At 38.9% G+C, this 17,442-nt stretch overlaps 1 protein-coding gene and 1 long non-coding RNA gene across 8 annotated transcripts in view; both read right to left on the reverse strand.

The window, feature by feature from the left end:
- LOC26514435 (Down syndrome cell adhesion molecule-like protein Dscam2) overlaps positions 1-17,442 on the reverse strand; it is a 1,172,063-nt gene that overhangs the window by 213,389 nt on the left and 941,232 nt on the right. For 3 of the 5 annotated variants that reach the window (XM_044715439.1, XM_044715441.1, XM_044715442.1), the window contains exons 14-16: positions 12,833-12,952; positions 12,585-12,776; positions 12,070-12,534 (exon numbers count right to left, since the gene is read on the reverse strand). In XM_044715439.1, coding sequence (XP_044571374.1) covers positions 12,070-12,534; positions 12,585-12,776; positions 12,833-12,952 — 777 coding nt within the window. Of the gene's footprint in view, positions 1-12,069; positions 12,535-12,584; positions 12,777-12,832; positions 12,953-13,240; positions 15,018-17,442 lie in introns of those variants that run through there. The other 2 variants (XM_044715440.1, XR_006507242.1) reach the window with 2 other exon arrangements.
- On the reverse strand, positions 362-8,815 carry LOC116656232. 3 transcript variants are annotated; one of them, XR_004311224.2, is made up of 3 exons: positions 8,679-8,785; positions 8,262-8,314; positions 362-431 (listed from the first exon to the last, which is right to left on the reverse strand). It is a non-coding gene; the product is annotated as an uncharacterized LOC116656232 (long non-coding RNA). The 3 variants fall into 3 exon arrangements; XR_006507244.1 differs by lacking the exons at positions 8,262-8,314; positions 8,679-8,785 and adding an exon at positions 795-881; XR_006507243.1 differs by lacking the exon at positions 362-431 and having other exon boundaries at positions 8,245-8,314; positions 8,679-8,815.

The following is a 17,442-nucleotide window of genomic DNA, read 5'->3' on the forward strand; positions in this document are numbered from 1 at the left end:
TTATTAGAAATTATTAAAAAAATTAATAATTAATTTAAAAATATTATTTGATTTTATTAATGAGGAACCTTGAACCACTGTACTAAGGAAACGAGAAGGGGAGATTAAAGAGAGCAGTTAGTGCAAGTTAGTAAGATTTAAAGAAAATATATATATATAATCAACTGTTAGCCAGCACGTGCCAGAAAAATTTTCGTTTTTTTTTCTTTCTTTTCTTTCAGTGTACCGTTGTTCGGTATTTAATTGCAAAACGCGTGGTCCGATTTTACCGTATGGGAGATAAGAATCTTTCAGGTAAAGCTTTTATTACACTGAGAAAAATCAGCCTAACCACCAACAATATTTAATTTGGGGTAATGAGTTTTTTTTTTCACTTACATCGAGTTTAATTTCCACGTCCAAAAGATCTTTTGTCGGGTTGAGCGATGAATCTTAAATTTTAGGGCATAGAGGTTTTTATGTATGTATATATATATATATTCACCAAACTAATTAATATTTCCATACCGTTCAGTTTTAGTATTTAAGTAATAAAAAAGAAATACAAAATTAAGGGAACTGGAAACGTTATTTTCTTACATTATTAAACTCCAAGCTCCAAAAAAAAACTAAATACTACCAAAATAAAAATAGCTAAATCAAATTAATAATTCCGGAAACCAATACGGGACAGGCGTAACTGTCTTGGGGCGATGAATGACGTCATTGGATGAGAATAATTTCGGGTGCATATGCTGGCCATTGGCGGGTTTTAATTAATGACTTACTCCCCAAAAGAAAATTGTGTCTCTCACACTAATTTATAATAAATCCATCAGATCCCGCGGCGTGGCGCTGGAAGCCCTTCTTAGGGTAAACTGGCTGCTTGGGGAATTATAAACTTATTCCCAATGTAAGAACAACACAAAAATGGGTTCTTACTGGGTGCCAATTCGACCTAAAAAAAATAAGTCGAATTAAAAAAACGCGTGAGGCCGAAAACAAAGGTTTTATTTACCTTGAATTGGCACCGCAAAAATGTAATTCACTTTTAATACACTGAGCGCTGCTCACTTCCCTCTGTGTTTAAGTTTTGGGAAACTTATGTGGAAATTCCCCACCACGTGTCTTTTTTTTCCGGGGGTTAAATATATACTGGAGTTTAACCGCGAGCGATGCGCTTATCTTAGCAGCCACAAGAGAAAAGAAGTTGGCCGCTGCTTATTCTATGCTTAGACCGATACTTAAATGCTCAATTCTAAGTAGATAATTGATTATCAATAGATAAGGAACTTTAAGCTTAACCAAGCTTTTTGTTTTTGTTTTGTATTTTTGGTTACTCCAAGCTTAACCAAATGAGGTTTACTTTTAGGCATTTGGTTTGTTGTTAAGTTACAACAAGCGCATTACATTTTCCCCCCCACTAAAATCTAACTTGGGGTGGTACAACACAAGGAAGATTCGCGCTTATTGTCTACGCTTATGGCTTAATATCTTTGGCATGGAAATTTCCGATCAGGCGGCCTTGTAGATCTTCTAAGGAAATTGGGAGCCAGCTTGGAGCTAAACCCTTTTGCGAATTTGCTTTGTTGGAAATTGCGTCGGAAAATTTCTTGACCTACTTTAAAAGAGACGTCCCTTGTGCGTGTGTTGTAGAACTTTTCATTCCGTTTGCGTTGGGCTATCATGGTTTTCTGGGCTTTGCTGCGTAAAATGTCTAGGGAGTCTTCCTTATTAAATTGGACACTTCGATCTTCTAGCATACCTAAATCTCGTAGTAGTTGAAAAGTTTCGCCATTCGTGACCATATGTTGACCAAACGTTAGCTTATACGGGCTCGTGTTTATGGTCAGATGAACTCCCGATCGTAGAGCGCAGTTGATGCTACTAAGGTTTTCGTCCCAGTTACTCTGATTTGGGTTTATGTAAGCCTTTATGGCTGAAAGAACTGATCTATTCACTCTTTCCGACGCGTTTGCCTGTGGGGAATAAAAGGCCGTATATGTATGTCTGATATTATATTTGTTTAACAAGCAATTAAAAGTTTGCGATTTAAACTGAACTCCATTATCAGAAACCACATATTCTGGAACCCCAAAACAATGAAAAAGATCTTCTTCCAAATATCGCACAATCGAGTCGGCGGTAAACTTGCGGACTGGTTTCAAAAAAGGAAACTTAGTGAGATGGTCGAGCACCACAAATATACCTACATTTCCCGATTTACTGCGTGGATAGGGTCCTAAAAAGTCAACAAATATCTTCTGAAAGAAACGCTGGGGTATTTCAGTGTTTCCCATAGGAGGTTTAAACGATCGATTAGGGTGTTTCGTGGCCTTACAAATATCACAACTATTGACGAAAGTTTTTATGTCGTTAACCATGTTAGGCCAGAAATAATAACGTCGGAGCCTTTCTATGGTTTTGTTTATACCTCCGTGGGCATGTAATGGGTCTCCATGAGCAATCTTAATGGCATTCGGTACGAGTGGGCGTGGAACCCAAAGTTTCCAGCATTGGTCATCGGAAATTTTGGTATCCTCTGCATGTTCGGAGCGTCGGTATATATGTTTACCTTGAATTTTGAGATCCGGTAGGGAAGAGTTATTAAGTCGGATCTTACTCCTAAGCGAATCGTATTCGGTTGAATCGAATTCGGTGGAATTGACGTCAACTCTTAGACTATTACAAGCAAGGGTTGACAAGTCTTCGGTAAAGGTTCGCGAAAGAGCGTCGGGGACTACGTTGTGAGTACCTTTTCGATGAAGTATCTTGAATTGGAATCCTTGAAGCTTAAGAGACCAACGGGCGAGACGCGAGCTTAGATCTGCCTGGGTCATAAGCCATTTTAAGGAGGCATGATCTGTAACTATTACGAAATCCTGTCCTTCGACATAAGCTCTAAATTTTTTCACGGCCAACACAGCGACATAGCACTCCTTCTCGGTAACGGTGTATTGACGTTGACAACGATTTAGCTTCTTTGACATGAAAGCGATCGGCACCTCTGCGCCATCTTTATTCACTTGCATTAAGACTGCACCTACTCCTGTGTGGCTTGCGTCGCAATGAAGTGAGAACGGGAGCGAAAAATTGGGACTGTGCAGTACTGGGGCTGCACACATGCTTGCCTTTATGGACTCAAAAGCTCCCTGGGCTTCACTTGTCCACTCAAACTTCCGATTGGTTTTCAAGGTGTCTGTCAACGGGGAAGTAATAGCGGAATAATCCTTAATGAACTTATGATACCATCCGGTCATTCCAAGGAATCTTCGAACCTGTTTAACCGAACGGGGTGTTGGGTAATCTCTGACTGCAGCTATCTTATCAGGATCGGTGCTAATAATACCATTACCTATCACGTGTCCTAAGTACTTCACCTCTTTCCGACAGAATTTACTTTTTTCAACATTAATTGTAAGATTTGCACGAGCCAGGTTGGAAGCGACTACCGATAAGACTTCAAGATGTCGTTCGAAGGTATCGGAGACAATGAGTAAGTCGTCTAAATATATAAAAACCTCATTACGTAAGTAGGCTGGAACTATTTTATCCATAAGTCGCGACATAGACTGCGGGGCATTAGTGAGGCCAAAGGGCATGACAACAAATTCATACAACCGACGTCCGGGTACTGAGAAGGCCGTTTTATCGCGAGATTTCGGGTCTAGCGGTATTTGCCAAAAAGCATCTTTTAAATCGAGGCTAGTAATGAATTCGGCTTTTGGTAATCTACTTAGGATACCATTGATTATTGGCATTGGATATGCATCCTTTTCGGTGACGGAATTCACCTTCCTACTATCTACGCAGAGTCTTACTTTTCCTGGTTTCTTCACTAACACTACTGGAGATAACCAAGAGCTGTTAGATTCTTGAATAACTCCTAATTCGAGCATTCGATCGAGCTCGTCATACATAAGTTTCTCAATTGCCGGTGACACGGCATAATGCCGCTGCTTAATCGGTTTAGCTTCTCCCACATCGATCGAGTGTGAAATTAACGATGTACGTCCTAGTCCCTGCTTAGAAAATGACGGGAATAATTTGATAACGTTTTGCAATGAATTCTGTTGATCCTTCGAAAGTTCTCTCATACTTGGATCGCTAATGGAGGCTAGATTATGAATTTTGGTTAACAGATGCATTGGGAGCAAGTCAAAGGCGGTCCAAAAGTCAATTCCCAGATATAAGTCTTCGACTAAAGTAGGAACTAAATAAAAATACAAGGTTTTTGTTTCTCCTCGGTAAGTAATGTCAGTTGAAAATTTTCCGACTATAGTTTGACTTTTCCCGTCAGCAGTTTTGATTTTGGAGGTCATTAACTTGTATTTAAGGTTTTCCTGAAGTAGATCGTTTGCAAACCTACCACCTATGCAACTTACAGAAGCACCAGTGTCCATTAATCCAACTACAGACTTTCCACAAAGCATCACTTGAGCGTGAGGACGTAAGTCAAGAGGATTATCTAATATGGATGAAAGGATTAATTTCTTTTCTATTTTACATTGTTTTTTAAAAGCTTCTCGACGACCAGTAGACCGTTTTCTCTTAACGTCTATCTTAGATATAGGGAATGGTATACATTTAGGTCGCGGTAGGGGGCCTACAGAAACGGGGTCGTCGGAAAGTGTTACTCTGTATTGGTCGCTCTGCTGATTAACTGTTTGCGTGCACTTTTCTGTGGTGCACGCCCTTGATAGTTTTTTTGAGCGTTTGGGTTACAAGTCCGACATGTAGGTTTATACGTATCGACCTTCCCACAACCATAGCAAAATATTTTTCGATCAGCCAGACATTCTTGATATCTGTGACCTTTAGCGGAACAATTCCAGCAGGAAACCTCAAGCACAGAGAGCTCGTATTCGTCCTGACCTGAATCCTCATCTGATGAAGGTGCCACCTCTGGGTTCTGAAGAGAATTGACTTGTCGCCTAGGAGTGGGTCGAGAAGTCGATAGGGGATTCGGTTTTGAGACAGTTCTTAAGAACATTTCTCTTGTGCGGACCACTGTTCTTAACTCCTTGAGAGTAGTTGTAGGGACGTACAATATTTCATGTTGAATTTCCGGCAACAAATTATATCTTAATGTTTCCACTAGGGAAGCTTCAGACAATGGGTTTGAAAGTTTGTCGGCTAGGGCCGCTATGACACCATAGAAATCGTCAAACAGTTCATTATGACGTTGCTTGCGGTGTTCTATTTCTGACCTAATACTCCTATCGGTCCTATCATCGCTAAATTGTCCACGAAGGGCCTGACATAGACCTGGCCAAGTAAGTACAGTGACACTTTTGTGATATCGCCAGAACCATTCGCTAGCGCTACCCTCGAACAAATTACTGGCATATTTGGCCGTTAAATTAAAATCCCCCTCTAAAGTTTGGATCGTCAGAGCCTCTACACGATAGATAAAGTCTTCAGCTGACATAAAAGACCTTCCAGTGAATCTGAGTTTCCAATTTGCCATTATTTGGCTTATCCGATCGGGTCGTACTTCATAATGATTAGGATGCGGCAACTGAGTTGGTAATCCCATGGAAGGTTCTGATCTTGTTTCCGGTGGATTCTGTAATGACAAACCCGATTGTGCCCTTGTTTGCCTACTAGATGGAGATTCATTGGCTGAACCCGCTAAACTACTATCACGAAGACAACCTGAGAGTGCTTGAATAATCTTGTTAGTCTGATCGGTTAAGCTAGAAGCTATCATCTGAGTTTGTTCTATCATGGCTGCTTTTATTGCTTCGGCAAGAGTTGAAGGTACCGTTTCAGCCGTATTGGTGGGTTCTTGCGGTTGGTTGGTGATAGTCTGAACCATATTATTCGAGAATTAGGAACCTCTGACTATTGTACGGCAGCCATTCGTTTTGTTTGAAGTCGAGTCTGTAGGGATTGAGATGTTGAAGCCATGATGGAGCTTGTAGTGGATAATCGATCTGAACTAAGGTTTTCCACAGACGCCGAATTAGATTGCGTTAGTTCCTGCTTACAGACGGGACACTTTTTTGACTTTCCTACTTTGGAATTGTAACACGCACTGTGAAAGATATGCCCACAAGATGTAGATAATAATTGCGCTTGGTAAACTATTATTTCGGAGCAAATGAAACAATGTTCTCCTGTATCACTCGTATGAGACAAATTCTCCGTGCTATGGGATAACACCATTTCGGGGTTTCCTAAGTATAATTTGTTTACCTAATAATTTTTCCTTTTTTTTTTAGAATTAAGTTTACTTCTAACCTACTATGTGGAATATGCTGTCTTCAACTTCATAGAATAAATTTATAAAAATAAAAATATAAGAATATATGAATTTAAGAGTTAAAAATTTCAAAACAAAATCTAGGAGTCATGCATTCTGCTTCTGGCTGATAGGAATTAATTTGTATTTTTGTCTTTATATGAACGAAAGTGTTGCAAGATCCTAATTCTTTTTATAATCGTTAACCTCGTAAAACTTCGGCGGCCCATCTTCCGAATCATTGGACATGTTCCAGAAGTATTTACAACTTTGAATATAAGGATTGAGCCATGGCCATTAAGTATTCGGTTGGAAAAGTGTCTCTATCAGAAAAAGATATATTCCTAGTCCGTATACTCTTCGAGCCACAACAGAGGATTAGGTTAGAGAGGATATTCTGTTGAAAAGGCGCCTGCATCAGACAAAGATATTTTCCAATTCAGATTTATCTCTCAACCACAACGGAGAACAGCATGGAAATTTTAAGGAATGACTGCGGCTTGAAATCCGCCAATTCAATTGCGCTTAAACTTTACCAGCCCTGCCTAAACACCGGACTAGGTTAAGCCGCGATGACTCCGGAGTTATATCCAATTAAAGATGTAACGCATCCAGGTAGTCGAAGCTTAACCACAGTATCTAGTTATCGGAGTTAAACACTTGGCCTTGAAGTCTATGAGAATTTCTTGGATCCGAAGTGGCATCCGAAACTAACTAATACGTACAAGGGTATATGTCGGATGGAATGACATAGATATTTTAATTTTTGTACATTTTATTTTCTTGGGCAGCCTTAAACGGCTAACCCCACGTTCGGCGCCATCTTAAATAATATTGTAACATGTAACCATGTAAGCGGGCAGATGGTTGTGTAGCTGCAAGGAGGTTGCACGCGCTGGTTCCGGCTTTTTGGTCGGTAGAAGGGAGTGGATCCCTAGGGTCCTTGTGCTACTCGCTCGCAGTTATCAATCGATTTTTTAAAAGATATTCGCGTGCGGGGGGGGTTAGTACGTACTGAAGGAAATATCGGGAAAGGGGATAAAAAGGATTCTTGCATTGCTTTCGACATTCAGAGTAATTAAGGCCGTTGCGACTGCGCTGGTGGAGTTGCAGCAGACGATGTAAGGCTGAGCGGATGTTTTGCCACAGCCGTTGCCCACGAAGTCCGCGAAATAATTATTGATGATCCCAAAGAAAATCCGGCTATTTAATTTCACCTGCCTTCTTCATCCTGCATGACTCCTCTAGATAATAGATTGGCAATTCATTTTTAAACGTTATAAAATTTATTCATGGTTATTAAGTTTCATAAGGCAAAAGAAGGAAATTTAAATCAAGTATATAATTAAATGTATCTATTAGATATGTTATAATCGAGAAAACAAATTATCTTAGAATTTATATCTTTATAAGTTGGTATAAGAAATAATAAGTCGCATTAATAGGCAATAATATTATATATGTCTATATAAAAATAATATCAAGAATCATGTTTATGAAGAGAATCTTGTCTTCCATAGCGGATATTCTCTAATATTATTTCCTAAATGTATATCGTAAAATGTCTCCAAAGTAACTTATTTATTTTCAATTCAAATTTGATAGCAAGGGTTTATGATTAACTTTAGCAAGGTTTTTTGTTTTAATGTTGGAACACGGCAAGAGCATTAAAAATAATGTTCCAAGATTCCATTAATTTTTATTAAATATTTATTAATTAATTTAAGAAAAAAAATGTAATTCATTTTTCTTTGTTGTCATTGCGGAAGGCCATTATTTAATATTGGGAATAAAAAAAGGAAAATATATATATATAATAAACTGTTAGCCAGCACGTGCCAGAAAAATTTTCGTTTTTTTTTCTTTCTTTTCTTTCAGTGTACCGTTGTTCGGTATTTAATTGCAAACCGCGTGGTCCGATTTTACCGTATGGGAGATAAGAATCTTTCAGGTAAAGCTTTTATTACACTGAGAAAAATCAGCCTAACCACCAACAATATTTAATTTGGGGTAATGAGTTTTTTTTTTCACTTACATCGAGTTTAATTTCCACGTCCAAAAGATCTTTTGTCGGGTTGAGCGATGAATCTTAAATTTTAGGGCATAGAGGTTTTTATGTATGTATATATATATATATTCACCAAACTAATTAATATTTCCATACCGTTCAGTTTTAGTATTTAAGTAATAAAAAAGAAATACAAAATTAAGGGAACTGGAAACGTTATTTTCTTACATTATTAAACTCCAAGCTCCAAAAAAAAAACTTAATACTACCAAAATAAAAATAGCTAAATCAAATTAATAATTCCGGAAACCAATACGGGACAGGCGTAACTGTCTTGGGGCGATGAATGACGTCATTGGATGAGAATAATTTCGGGTGCATATGCTGGCCATTGGCGGGTTTTAATTAATGACTTACTCCCCAAAAGAAAATTGTGTCTCTCACACTAATTTATAATAAATCCATCAGATCCCGCGGCGTGGCGCTGGAAGCCCTTCTTAGGGTAAACTGGCTGCTTGGGGAATTATAAACTTATTCCCAATGTAAGAACAATACAAAAATGGGTTCTTACTGGGTGCCAATTCGACTTAAAAAAAATAAGTCGAATTAAAAAAACGCGTGAGGCCGAAAACAAAGGTTTTATTTACCTTGAATTGGCACCGCAAAAATGTAATTCACTTTTAATACACTGAGCGCTGCTCACTTCCCTCTGTGTTTAAGTTTTGGGAAACTTATGTGGAAACTCCCCACCACGTGTCCTTTTTTTTTCCGGGGGTTAAATATATACTGGAGTTTAACCGCGAGCGATGCGCTTATCATAGCAGCCACAAGAGAAAAGAAGTTGGCCGCTGCTTATTCTATGCTTAGACCGATACTTAAATGCTCAATTCTAGGTAGATAATTGATTATCAATAGATAAGGAACTTTAAGCTTAACCAAGCTTTTTGTTTTTGTTTTGTATTTTTGGTTATTCCAAGCTTAACCAAATGAGGTTTACTTTTAGGCATTTGGTTTGTTGTTAAGTTACAACAAGCGCATTACACCCTCTAGGGAGGAGTGGGATACGCAAGCCCCGGGACCAGAGGGTTCCCTTCACATCTACACATATTGATCAAAGCTCAACGGCCAGGTGGAAGGCGGTTTCTTTTGTCAACGTCTGTGACTTCATCAGTCAATCAAACTCCCCGACCTGTGCAGTGTCTTCCAGCCTGAAGTAATAGCCCCTAAAAAAGCGCTTAAATCCTCAGAACTTTCGTGCAATCACGATACCGTATGTATCTTTTTTGATAGTCAAGCAGCACTTGGCTTCTCATCCAACACAGATAGTCACAGATCTCTCAACGAAATGGTAGAGCAGTATGACATTCACCTCATATGGGTACACGGTCATAGGGATCACGAGGAAAATTTCGCGGTGGATGAACTAGCAAGGGCATGGACTTAAAAAACCCTCTTCTTTCGGAGAATGAACTAGTAGGCACTGACTTAGTTACTTGCAGGCTCAAATGCAGGGAGCTTTTTGACCTGGAGCCGTTAGGAAATGAAGGAATCTCTGGACCTGTAAAACCTTGCGTTTGATCTGGTCCACTCGCAGTGGTAAAAAATCGACGAGACTCATCGCCCTTGTCGCCCTTCTTCACGAGGACTTCCGTCATCCAAGCTACCGATCCTCGTAGAAGGCCGATTTGTTACTAATTCCTAAAGGAAATTCGTATGTGTGTATGTCCGGGAAATCTATTACCAAGAACGCCTGGTGAAGCTTACAACTCTACAAAGCTTTACGGATAAAAGCATGGATCTAAAAGGTTTCATTGTCGACCTGCCTTCTTCGAAAAGCTAGCTACTGCTTTCGATTTGTTGACCGCATCTGTGGTCAGAAAATAGAATATTCTTCGACAACAATACTGGGACTTTGAACCTAGAAATATCATTGAAAAAACGGACTTGCTTTCTTTTACAAAAGGCTACCACAAATCATTTGACAGCTCCCAGTTCCACGGGTCCAACCGACTAAATGTTTCATTCACATTGGACTCGATTGGGCTGGTTACATATCAATCAGGAAATCAAAGGAAATCAGGAAATCGCGGTTTTTGTCTTCCTAGCCACAATGGCACTCGACATTGGGTTGGTTAACTATAGCATCCTTTTATATCACCATGTTCGAAGCAAACCGACCTTTATTCGGACAATGGAACTACATATTAAGGAGCAACTACATTTCTGGGCAACATGCAACGCTTTACGCTGATCCAAGCAAACGATCTGGACTTGGTCAACTTCTTTAGCAACGAAACTAGTGGAATTTTATCCCTAAATCTTCACCGCAATTTGAAGGACAGGACTACGATCAGTAAAACTCCGTATGCGCAGCATGATAGAATCCACAGTACTAACAGTACTGTAATAGTAATTTAAAGAGCCGACTTAAAAAAATTGAGATTATTCTAAATTCTCTCTCGCTAAGTTCATTTACGATGGAAACTATTTAAGCGCATGTTAAAACGCTTTTGGTAACGAATGCAATGGAGTACCTAACATCAGGAAGGCCCCTAAAAATATTATGCTTTGTATTTCTTATGCATTTCAAGTTCAACTTTTATTCATGTACAGATAAATAACACAGGCCAACAGCAAAAAATCTCCACGCATAATTTCACCTGCTCCATAACCTTTAAGCTCTCCTGAACCAAAGTCCAGAACAAACGTAGGTTCTATCACCCACCGTTTCCGCGGTACACCTAAGAGAAGAAATTGATCAAATTTTACCATATATTGAATTATGTAGGCCGTGTAATGGCTATGACCATCATTTTTTCCAGTACATATCATTTTTGAAATGTATGTGTACCAACTAAAATAAAAAAATGGTATATAGCAGTTACCATATCTTTGGAATACTCATCCAAAGTTGAAATCTCAGATTTTCTACATTAATTTTTGGTCTTCTATGATTTTTCCCCAAACATTTTTCTATGGAAGGTTTTTATTTTCTTATTGAAATCAGTAGATCATACCATGTTTTAATTTTGGATTTAAGGAATGACTTTTTGAAAATATTAGATTAAAAACTCCAATTTAAATGAAGAAAATATTGTTTAACCACCTATAATAAATTCAATAAAATTATTTAAAATATATCGAGTTATCCCTTAAATCCAAAATCTTCCATAGAAAAATGTTTGGGGAAAAATCATAGAAGACCAAAAATTAATGTAGAAAATCTGAGATTTCAACTTTGGATGAGTATTCCAAAGATATGGTAACTGCTATATACCATTTTTTTATTTTAGTTGGTACACATACATTTCAAAAATGATATGTACTGGAAAAAATGATGGTCATAGCCATTACACGGCCTACATAATTCAATATATGGTAAAATTTGATCAATTTCTTCTCTTAGGTGTACCGCGGAAACGGTGGGTGATAGAACCTATGTTTGTTCTGGACTTTGGTTCAGGGGAGCCTAAAGGTTATGGAGCAGGTAAAATTATGCGTGGAGGAAAAAAAAAGTTGGAAATTGTCGGCCTGTGTAACAGATAATAAAAGATTAAAATAAATTTAAAAATAATGAAATAATGTAAGCTCAAGTAAACGGTGTGTCGTATTAACAGAGGGTATCTCGTTTCCAAACGAAACACCAACCCCACAAAAAAAAATTATTTAAAATAAATCTTTGAATATTTTCTTTAGACCTATAATGCAATATTACTATGATGATGATGCACATACCCTGTCAAACATACAAAACTCCCTTTCTCTACCAAAAGGAACGAAAAATGAAAAAATGCTTAAAATTTGATGTACAATAATAAAGTTTTAAAATCCATACCTTCTGCTTTTTTGTACTGTAAAATATACTTTGATATTGGCTGGGAATTTTCTATAATTTCATGTGATAGATTAGATTCGGGACTCCTTGTCCATGATGACCATGATAAAGTTACGGAGCGACTTTCCAAATTCGTAACGTGTAAATTTAAAGGAGTATTTGGTACCTCGTGAACTAATAATTTTATAACAGCAAGATCGTGTCCATAAACGTTACTGGCAATGCATGTGTAGTCTCCTTTATCAAGTATCGAAGTCTGTAAAATGGTAAGATCTGAAGAAAGGCCATTAACCATTTGGGCATTTTGTATGCGGAATTGCGATTTTAAAGAATCATCAATTGTATTAGCTTTGGATCTCCACGAAATATTCAAAGGATGGTCACCTGTTGCTTCACATCGCATTGTGACACTCTCTCCTTTCCGTATTGTGACCAGTTGCTTACAAACAGTAACAGAGGGTCCCACTATAAAGAATCAGTGATTTTTTGTAAATAAATGATTTTTAAGTTCTTACCATGAACCTTTATTTTAACAAGAGCGCTAAGGCCAGAACCAATACCATTACTAACTTCGCACAAGAAACTTCCCTCATGTTCCCGAGTAACGGTCTGAATCATAAGTGTGTTATTAATATTATTTCCAATAACGGTATGTAAAATATCGATTTCTGTTCCGTAACTTAATTCTCTATATTCCCCGGAACTACCTAAAAATGAAAGAAGTCAAGTTAAATAATAGCTTATCAAAAAGTGTGAAACTTGCCGATCAACTGCTTCCATTGTAGACTAGGTATTGGAAACCCATCAGCAACGCACGATATTATAACGGAGCTCCCCATAATTGCATCTTTGTCGCTTGGTTTAAAAATCCATCGTGGAGGAACTAAATTTAAAAAAAGTTTACTAAAAGTTGGCTACGATGGCTTCACGAACCATAACATGCACTTTGTAAATAAATTATATCCATTCATAAAATGCATAAATATTTTAGTTTAATACAACTGTATGAATACAAAAAAATTATTCAACTTACCTTATGCATTTTAAATTGAGTTGACGAAATTTTAAAATATTAAAACTTAAGAAAAAGTAGTAACTGCATAAAATATAAAGGAATAAAATAAAAAAAAAGCAATAATAATTTATGTTACCATGGCAGACACTTACTCACCGTATAAGCTAGTGAAGTTAATCTAGACGATTCCTAAAAATATACCTTTTGATACAACAGGTCTTGATACCCCTGCAATAGTAGCAGCGCACGCCCCTACAATCGAAGACTTGGAAGAAAATCTTAAATAAAAGAAACAACTGATAACACTGTGCGACAAAATTTAACAAAATCGTTGTTTAAGTTACTTTTTTGATTGTTTTCGGTTAGGGGGCATTAATTACACACAAAAATATCTATGCCACCTTTTAAGTGATAAGATTTCTTTTTTTATGCACATTCAAATGTCCAAAAAACAACCGTTTTGGAATAATTCAAGGCTAAAACTATTATTACTTTAAAATGGAATTTTTTTCCTGATTTTTTTGGTTTTTTTTAGAGGTATTCTCGCGTAGCAAGTTCCATAATCAAAAGCTAATTGGCTATTGATATTAACAAATCCAAAAACTTGTATTCTTATTTTGATTAGTAGAAGTGAAAAATAAGAAAAAGTCAATTTAAAAATTATTTTGTCGCACAGTGTAATATCAAATCGAGCGCAATATCAATATAAAGAATTTTAATTAGCTTCCATTTTGTCTTCAAAATTATCATACTTCTATATTCGAATTGTATATCCCATATCAAAGTCCGTTTTTAACTGATATTTATTAATGAATCCATCTGGCGCGAAACCGTTGTCGCCAATTCCAGACACTGACTAACCAGTTAGGACGTAATCACGTGCCCCTGCGGTCCTGAATCCAATAGAGATCGGCAAGAAATAAAGCCACCAGCGCGACTCCGAACGAGAATGTTTTCTGTAGCCTGCAATGCTATATCACCGCTACGACCTTGGGAAACTAGTGCACTAGCCGTGGATGGTGAAGCGCTTACAGGTACGGTGCACTCGGCTGTGGCTGACGTAGACGGAACAATCGAAGTCTGGTTACTGAAACTGTGAATTTGGAAAAATTTCAGCAGGTTGTGATGCATCCTCCCACAACTGCGAAAATTATCAGTTTGGCACTCATGCAGGTGATGGCGAGTTTGGAGACATTTCCGACAAAGACTGAGCCGTCTAGCATCGCCAAAGCGGCTCTCAGGCGGCATTAATAGAAATCTGGGGCATGCAGACGCTACATGAGACCACAAACCACATATTATACAGGCAGAGGAAGGTGAATTAGTGATAATAAAAGACGATCTACAGTTATTTGCGACTCTAATTCTTTTCTCCTGAGTGTCTGGCGCCTGGCGGCTGGCTACCAAGGCCACATCAATAACCTCCAGAGTCCCGCAAAATTCTGCAATCGACTCCCAAGTAGGGATGAGATCCGAAGCATTTTGACCTTCCTCTCACTTGGCCTGATTAGCTGGGTCCAACCTTTGAAGGAGCACCTGGACGATATGAACTGTCGTCCCCAAATTTTTCAAGGCTCTCATATGGCCATTGTATAATATTTACGTAAAAGATACCGCATCGCTGCCACTGAGCCACCTTCCAATAGATTGAGGCCCAGAATCTCGTTCAGTTGAGCCTGAAATATTAACCGACTGTTATTAAATCGTTTCACGGAAACATTCAGCGTGACGTCATAATTCCCTCCTGGTATTTCAAAAGAACGAACTGCCTCTAAATCTGAGTCCCTAAGATAACTTATGTGAGAATTGCAGTCCACGATTGTTGAGAAAACAGAGTAAAAGTCAATCCTTTCCGAATAACCTCCCCTGAATGTAGGAAGAGGAGGCAAGGCTTAAAAAATTCGACTGAGTGCGTCCGCCTGAATAGTGGAAACTCCGCTGGCAAGGGTGGAAAGCACAGCAATTCGAGCAGAGCGCAGCGACGTCTCGTACTCGATTTCGACTCCTTGGGTCCTCTTCAAATCCTAAAGGAAACATAAAGAAAGTTACTATTGTATGCTTATGTATTAAATTACAACAAAAAATTTTTCAATTTTTAAATACAAAATGAATTTGCGCGGTTTTCACTGCATACGTACAGCCCACCTCCCGTCCAACCGACCAAGTGACGCTGTCGCACAAAGTACGACTCGAATCGCGGGGATAGATCCGAGATAGTTTAAGCGAAGAGTAGAAGTAACTTTTCAGGCATGATACCCTAAGAAAATGGGAGTATTTATTATTATTTAACTATGAAAAAATTTGATTTTATATTTTATTATATCACTTCATTAAAGTGCTACCGAACTGAACGGACGTGCTCTGCCCAAACTCCGGGAAAATTGCAACACCAAAAAAAAAAAAAAACAAATCTGAGGTAACCCAATATAAGCGAAAAGACGCCAATTAACATAGTGCATTGTTTTAAATAAATAAGTGCCGCGTAATGAGCTCATTGAGCAACGATCAAAAGAACGAGCCTAGAAGTTGAGTTAACCAAAGGAACGGCTTATACTCTTAGTTTTCAACCCGCGATATCGAAATGGAAAAATCGGAGAATAAGAGCAAGCCGGCCCTACTGACCGCTGAAAGCCATAGGGCACGGTCTTGCACACCCGCTCTGCTCACTCCGACTCCCGCGTCATGGAGTTCGCAGTGTAAAACCCCCCCTCCCATTGCGAAACCAAATTTCGCACCAACAACAAGCAGTGCTCCACTGCAACTCAAAATACCGCCACATCAAGGATTACAGCGAATACAAAAACAACAACTTGGGAAAGTGCCAAAACGGCCCCGGCCATACAGACTGGATTGGATCGCTCCATCAAATTTAAGCGATAAAACTAAAATTAACCGCGTCCAGAAGATCGACGAACAACCAGGAAGATCCATTAGTAACAGATTTGCCCTTCAGGCGGAGGTGGACGAAAACCAACCAGCGCCAGACACCGCAAAAAAACCAAAGCCTCCTCAAATCTATATCAGGGAGAAAAACTCGAGTGCCCTGGTCAACCGAATTGCGGCGTTGATCGGGAACGGTGATAACTTTCATGTTGTCCCGCTTATCAAAGGGAACATCCACGAAACAAAGGTGTAAACTAAGACTGAAGAGCACTTTCGTACCGTGTCCAAATATTTGGACAATGACCGGATTAGCTATTACACGTACCAGCTGAAAAGCAGCAATTGATTACAAGTGGTAGTAAAGGGAATCGAACCCGATGTTACCGCCGCGAAAATAAAAACCGCCCTTAAGGAAAAGGGCTTCGCCGCCAAGAACGTTATTAACATTTTAAATAAAGATAAAAAGCAACAACCACTCTTTAAGGTCGAGCTCGAGGCAAAAAGCAGGTCGCTGAAGAAGAACGAAGTCCACCCAATCTACAAGCTGCAATATCTTTTGCATCGGAGAATCACAGTTGAAGAGCCACATAAATGCAACGGTTCAGTGCAATGCACTAACTGCCAAGAGTATGGACACACTAGGTCATACTGCACACTTCAGGCTGTCTGTGTAGTCTACGGGGACACCCACAACTCCACTTACTGCACTACAAACAAGGGCAGTACCGCGAAGAAATGGGCAACCTGCGGAGGCAACCATACTGCAAACTATAGGGGATGTATGGTTTATAAGGAGTTGAAAAGTCGCATGCGTCAAGCGACCGCAACGCGCAAACAAAACCCACAGAATGTGTACATTGCATCAAAAACTACGCCAGACGTCTTCTTCGCCAAAGCTGCGAGGTCCTCATTCGGTCCCCTAAATACCACCAACGACTTCTCCTATGCCGATGCATAGGATGCCTCCAATTCAGCCTAACTCACACAGCGCTGAACAGGCCCCAAACCAGCCACATAGCAAAACGGAAACCATGATGCTTACCTCCAACAAAGTATGATGGAGCTTATGTCATTCATGAAAACGACCATGCAAACACTTGTTCAAAACCAGAACATGGTAATACAGCTGCTCGTTGCACAACAGTCTCAATAATCTATGCAGACTCTACGAATATCAATGTGGAACGCCAATGGTGTCTCACGGCATAAACTAGAATTGTCACGATTCTTGATCGATAACCATATTGATGTTATGCTACCGGTGGAAACGCATCTTACAAGCAAAAACAACTTTCAAATAAAAGGCTATACAATCTACCGCACAGATCATCCAGATGGGAAAGCCCACGGTGGAACTGGAGCTCTAATCAGAGAACGTTTAAATCACCATTTTCACAAAAGGTTTGAAACAAACTTCTTGCAGGCCACATTGATACAAATTCAGTCAAGAAACGAAAGCTTTTCAATCGCTGCCG

Source organism: Drosophila ananassae, chromosome 3L (genome assembly GCF_017639315.1).
Source record: "Drosophila ananassae strain 14024-0371.13 chromosome 3L, ASM1763931v2, whole genome shotgun sequence".
Lineage (NCBI taxonomy): Eukaryota > Metazoa > Arthropoda > Insecta > Diptera > Drosophilidae > Drosophila > Drosophila ananassae.